This window comes from Quercus robur, chromosome 6 (genome assembly GCF_932294415.1).
Source record: "Quercus robur chromosome 6, dhQueRobu3.1, whole genome shotgun sequence".
NCBI classification, from domain to species: Eukaryota; Viridiplantae; Streptophyta; class Magnoliopsida; order Fagales; family Fagaceae; genus Quercus; species Quercus robur.
Window position 1 is genome coordinate 34,534,119 of NC_065539.1, and position 6,370 is coordinate 34,540,488.

Genomic DNA, 6,370 nt, shown 5'->3' on the forward strand with positions numbered 1-6,370 from the left:
TGATACGGTACCAAGTACGAACCATTTAATATAGCAAGGGTTTGAATGAATGATTATTTCTTTTGGACTTGACAAACCAACTAATACATTGAGCTGGGTCAATGTCTTTTGGGAGTTATATCATACGGTATATTTGATATTAACTTTACGTTAAGGTAAAGTAAGACCCAATGTAGAGCCGCAATAAGTTAATTGTATTGACTTTTTAACCAAAAATATAATAGAGGGACCCAAAAAAATTAAAGATAAAAAAAATAAAAACCTTCATTGCAGGAGCCATGTGGGACCCACAAACAATTTGGGGGGGGGGGGGGGGGGTGGGGGGAGGGGGAAGAAAAATAAGCTATAAGCTGGCTTATAATCTAATCCCAAACACACATGGACAAGGAGGAATGAGAAATGAAATGGTAAGAAGTTTTTATCAGGTCCTTTGCTTGTGCAGTATCTCAGTGAGTTTCAGTCTAATTGAGTCAATTGTCAGCACCATCTAGAATGCAAATCATTGTTAGCATAAAAAAAAAGTGTTGAATAACAAAATGAAAATAGCACAAAAATAAATAAATAAATAAAACAAGAAGACCGTATCCTAGGGTCAACGAATATTGAACCTTACAACATAAGAACATCAAAATAATGGATCAGTTTGTTTCTGCTATTAAATTTCATCACCGTTGTCTAGAGATTTAAACCAAACGTAAAGGAATTTGATGCTGCAAGCCTGGTCATGTATATCAGTGTCATCTAAGCCAGTTTCTAGGTGAATAGCTTGGAAAGAACCATACCACCCATTCTCTACTTAAGTTCTTGTTTTTTGCATTTCATCAGATTTTGTTTTTCAGGCGCAGTTTGGCAATATAATCATACTTGACACTACTAAGACAGCAATGCACCAGTACTACATAAAGGGGAACACCTGCACAAAATTAGAAGCAAAAGACCAGAGCAGCCATGAGTTGAGGCACTTGCTAAGATATTCATACCACAACACGCAATGCATGTTGGACTACTTACTCTAACGAACTAAACATGTACTGAAAGTTGGTATATGCAATAAGCAGAAATAGATTTTAGTCATACCTGGTCATGGTGGATATCAAGAGATACAACGCTGGATATTAATGTTAGCCAGTGTTGAAGGTGTCTAAAAACAAATTAAATGAGAAAATGGGGGGATCACAGCAATTAGTAATTGACAAACATATGCTGAAAGATAGGTAAGAGAAAAAATATCCTTTGAACAGATCAGTTAGTACTTCAATCAAGGCAATCTCTGTGATACAACATCATAACCAATACCTGCTGCTTTTTGCTCTGATGTGAGTGCCATGTTACAGTCAATCAACTCAGCAATAATACTAACAGATTTTTAAGGACATATTCTTTTTCCACCAGACCCAACTCATATCTCAGCAGCTATAATGACATTAACAGAAGTCCAATGGTACTATAGGTTACCAATTTTTCCATTACTAAGCATAGGAGCGTTGGCCGTAACTGCCATTGATGCTGACACAGGTATCTGCATTTCAGCCTGAGCAAGTAATGACCTTGCTTCATTGCTTGCTTTTTAATTTTCACAAGCAGCATCATTCTGCCCATATATGACAGATTGAATAAAAAAAATTCTAGATGAAACCATGAAAGTTATAGATGCATGTTTAAATCTGTATAGGAAAAAAGAAAGAAAGAAATGGAGTGTCAATCTGAATTTTCTATAAAGCGACAATGGAGGAAATTATATACAACATAAATAACCAAGCATGAGAGGCTGGGAAAAATTTTGGTAAAAGATTTTAGAAAACTATTGCAGCTGAAACTCACTTCTACTTTTTATTTTTTTCACAACTTTTCCTTACAAGTGCAACATTGAACTAAAATAACCTTAAAAAGCGTGTCATATTGTGCATTACCAACAACAACAACAACAACAAACAAAGCCTTAGTCCCAAAAAAGGCATATTGTGCATTACCAGATTCTGAAATACTATTAACAGCAAATATTCTGTAAAGAAGAAAAAACATGAGTGACATAGAAGCAGTAACACCGCCAAAAGAAGTTTGGCGGTGTTAAAAAATAAATAAACATCAAACAGATTTTATTTTGACTGGTAAGTTACATACACAGCCAACAGGTCTTGATCTCAAAACCTCGCCCCTCCATCCAATTCTTATATAAACATTTTTGTATGCCAATGATCATCAACCTGGCAAAATAATTAAGGTGTAGCTTGAGACAAATAAAGGATGATGAAACAGGACTTGAGGGAGGGAAAGCAAGAAAATAAGAAAGCAAAAAAAAAAAAAAAAAACCTAGACTTCACCACCTAAGGGTGCTTGTAATCACCACCAATTGATAAACACCTAACCAGAAACTAACCACCGGATGGTACACCAGAGCAGGGATACAAAGATGGTTGCTTGGGAACAATAAAGGCTCAATTCCAAGCAGGGATTAGTTTTGAATATCAAGTTCCTCTGGTACCTCAGAATAACTTAAGGCCTTTCTAAGATGCACATTTATAGTTATAATTACAGAGCTTTCATTTTAATTTGAGGACAGGATTTCAAAATGTCAGGACTCCATCACAACATTTAAGAACAGGGACAAAAGTGCTTAAGGATTCTTGCACATTGTGACAACAATATTTAAATAATTAAGAAAAATGTAAATGAAAACCAGAAACATAATATGCTTCAATTGACACTAAAATCTTCTACCAAATTCAGAATGTGAAACAAAAATTATTGGGCATATAACCTAGTTGCTACTAGCTCTTGCCAAGCTGTATGTAGTTTTTCTTCCCATGCAAAATTGGACGGCATCTCTCATCACAACATCTCATTCCTATAAGCATGGAAAGAAAGGAACAAGTCTTACAATCGAACACTAAAGAGAAACTCAAATACTACAGAAAAAGAATAATCATCTTCAATGATAGAATCAAAGTGCAAAACTTAAGCCACAAAAATTATAGGCTCATTATTTAATAAAACGATCAATGGAAAAACTCATTTAAATAAAGCAAAAAGTGATACCATGAACTAGCAGGCCACACACTGCATCACTATAACAGGTTGTTGGAGTGCATGTAATGTATTCCACATACATAAGGAGGAAAACTATCGGAATCATCCAACCAAATTCTAAGGTATCCCTTATACTTGATCATGCAGATGGTGCACAAGAAGATTTGCAAAGCCAGCTTGGGGTTTGCTAGTGAATTCTATAATAGAACCTACATATTGAAAAAGTACTTCTAGTAAAACATAAACTTCACATCCACCAACATGAAGGTCCGGGGTTCAACATATTAAGGAAGGGATTTATAACGAGGGATTCTGGGGGAGACCACTACCATTTGATTTTTTAAAATAAAAAATAAAATAAAATAAAAGAAGAAGAAGAAGAATGTTGAATAATTGATCTTCCTGATGGATACCTATGTGGCAAAGGATTTAACAAAACAAGACTCACTACGTGAAAGTAATGTATAAGTCAACTGTTATACTATGACCATAACACCTTTATCAGTGAAACTTAAAAAAGGATAGAACAATGATAAAAAATTAAAAAGTACAGAAAACACACCCGTAACATTTAAAGGGCATGCATTCTTTCTCCCTTGAGCAGCATTATAGAGCTGATTTCCTACAATTTACCAGATATCTCCACAAGAACAACTACCATTTAAAAATTTATGGTATCTGTTTACATCCCTCACAATGATCTCCCTCTCCAATACTCTACTCATATACTTTATAGCTTCATGACAATCCCTACAAATCCTTAGATTCTTCACAATCCTTAGGGCCTTCCCTGGTGGTGCAGCTCCGCTCACCACTCCAAATGCCACTGCCAACTTCTCACTATGATACCAAAGTGCTTCCCTTTTCTCCCCTTCCCCTACCTCATGCAACATCTCTTTCCAAACCGGCACATAACCTAATTTCTCAATCTCTTTCATTAACTCTGCCAACTTCTCATAAATTTCCTCTGTTCTCTCATGCCTTCTATCCCCAGCCAAAAACACATGAACTTCTCCCTGCACTTCGATCCAACTCCTCCCACCTTCCTTCTTCACTCTTCTATCTTTCATCAACTTCCTCACTTCCGCAACCTCATCCCACCTTCCTGCAGCTGATAACACATTGGCAGCAATAACATAAGCTGAGTCATCATGCGGGTTCAGTTCCAATAACCGTCTAGCCATAGCCCAAGCCATGTCCGCTTCACCATGATATGCACAACTCGATAGCAATGCCCGCCACACTGCAGCATCTGGCACAAAAGGCATTGTCATTGCAAGCCTCTCAGCTTCTTGTAATCGACCAGCTCGTCCCAATGCACCCACCAAACATGTATAATGCTCTAACCCTGGTTCTAAACCATAATCTACTTTCATCCGGGTCAGCCACTGCTCAGTCTCAACAGCCAAATTCGCATTGCAAAACGACATTAAGACTGCTAGAAAGCTATATTCATCAGGTACAAGCCCTCGAGCTTCCATCGAATTGAAAAGTTCAAAGGTCGAGTTCGTATCCCCCTGCTGTGCATAACCAGACATCAATGCATTCCACCCCACGATATTCATTCCCAAAAAATTCTCATCAAAAACCTGTCTTGCATCCAAGACAAAACCCGCCTTTCCATACCCATCAACGAGAGCACTACCCACAATCACATTCATATCGAAACCAGTAACAACCGCATGGGCATGTATAATCCTACATTGCTCCAATGCAGCAACCTCTGCAGCTGCCCGAAGCGCCCCAGATACACTATACATCGTGGACGCCACATTGCAAGCTTTCATATCAGCAAACATTGACAATGCATCAATAGAGCGTGAATTTTGCGCGAGACCCACAATGATTGCGGAATAACAAACCTCATCTCTTTCAGGAATTTCATCGAATACCTTACGGGCATCACCAGGAAGCCGATATTTAGAGTAAAAGTTAATAAGCGCAGACCCAGAAAAGGGTTCGTTAGAAATACAAAGTTTCAGCGCAAGACAATGGAGTGAAAGGCCGAAACAGAAGCAAGGGAGTGAGGTACAGGTTTTGAAGAGAGAAGCAAAAGTGCGCTGGTTTGGCAAAGTGGGGTGGCGGAGCATGGAAACGAAGTGTTGGAGAGAGAAGAGGGAGTTGGCGTGAGCGGAGATGAGAGCAGTCCATGAGACAACGTTGGGAGATGGGATTTGGTGGAAGAGGCGAAGAGAGTAAGAGAAGAGGTTGTTGATGTTGGACTTGGAGTAGAGGGTGATGAGGTTGTTGTAGACAAAACGGTCTGTGTAGATGGATTTGATGGCTTGGGCATGGAGTATGCGTGGGTCTAATGCATCGTTCATGTTATGGAAATGGAATGGAGGAGCTTTTTGGTGTCTTCTTCCGCTGCGTTTGAACGCAGAAACTGATGATTTTGTTTGTCCAAATGGTGACTGAACTCCGCCGAGGAAGAAGCGCGAAGCTCAAATCGGTTTAATTAAATTTTTTTTTTTTAAATGTTGAAAACAAAAATGCACATGCCCTTTTTAATTTTTTTTTTTTTTTTTTTTAACATTTATGTCTGCTTTAGACTTTTTTTTTTTTTTTTTTTTTTTTTTTTTTTTTGAGAAAGAAGACTTTAGTGTTAAGTATAATGAAATATAGTTTCAAAAGACCAATATACCCTCTATTGTCTGTTTTGGATGGATTAGTGAATTGGTCTTTTAATACTAAATTTTATTAGACTTAACATCAAAACATATGACAATAGGCTATATAGTGTATTTCAATAGTTTATGGAATTACAGTAGTTGTACATGATTTTTGGAATGTAAATTTCTCTTATGTTCGTCGTAATGGAAATAAACATGCTAATTCTTTAGCTAAACATGCTTATGGCATAGATGATTATTGTGTTTGGATTGAAAAGAGTCCTTTTTTTTAGAACAAGCTCTTCTCCATAATGTATCTATGGCTTTTTCTATTTAATGAAATTTATGTTTGTTATATATATATATATATATAAATAAATAAAAAATAAATAAAAAAAGATATAGTTTATTACGGAAAAGTGTAACTTTCTCGTTTTTATTTTCATTTTTTACATTGATAGGCGAGAGGGGGAGGATTTGAATTTGTCCATATAATGAGCCCCTAACCATTTGGGCAAGTTCACAACTAAGTTGGCCTATCAACTAATTCAACTCTCTAAAAAAAAGTCAAAAGACAATACCTTAGAAAACAAAGAGTCAAAGATTGGAAGCATTTTTGAAAACTCAAAATACAAGAAAGATTGCTTGGTAAAGTGTTCCGACTAAAGGTGTAATTCGAAAAAGAATGGACATTGAAGATAAATGATGTGTTTTATGCGAAGCCAAAGAAG

The 6,370-nt window shown here is 36.8% G+C and overlaps 1 protein-coding gene across 2 annotated transcripts; it reads right to left on the reverse strand.

Moving 5' to 3' along the window:
* Positions 1 to 529: 529 nt before the first annotated feature.
* On the reverse strand, positions 530 to 5,540 carry LOC126688555 (putative pentatricopeptide repeat-containing protein At5g52630). Of its 2 annotated transcripts, XM_050383288.1 has the most exons (3): positions 3,590 to 5,540; positions 2,759 to 2,845; positions 530 to 2,204 (listed from the first exon to the last, which is right to left on the reverse strand). In XM_050383288.1, the coding sequence occupies exon 1, from the start codon at positions 5,349 to 5,351 to the stop codon at positions 3,657 to 3,659; it is 1,695 nt and encodes a 564-aa protein (XP_050239245.1). In that variant the 5' UTR covers positions 5,352 to 5,540; the 3' UTR covers positions 530 to 2,204; positions 2,759 to 2,845; positions 3,590 to 3,656. The 2 variants fall into 2 exon arrangements, with proteins under 2 accessions (XP_050239245.1, XP_050239244.1); XM_050383287.1 differs by having other exon boundaries at positions 1,066 to 2,845.
* Positions 5,541 to 6,370: the final 830 nt, after the last annotated feature.

Excerpts from the sequence above, each read along its gene's own strand:
- LOC126688555 (XM_050383288.1), bottom strand. The coding sequence starts at position 5,351 with ATGAACGATGCATTAGACCCACGCATACTCCATGCCCAAGCCATCAAA.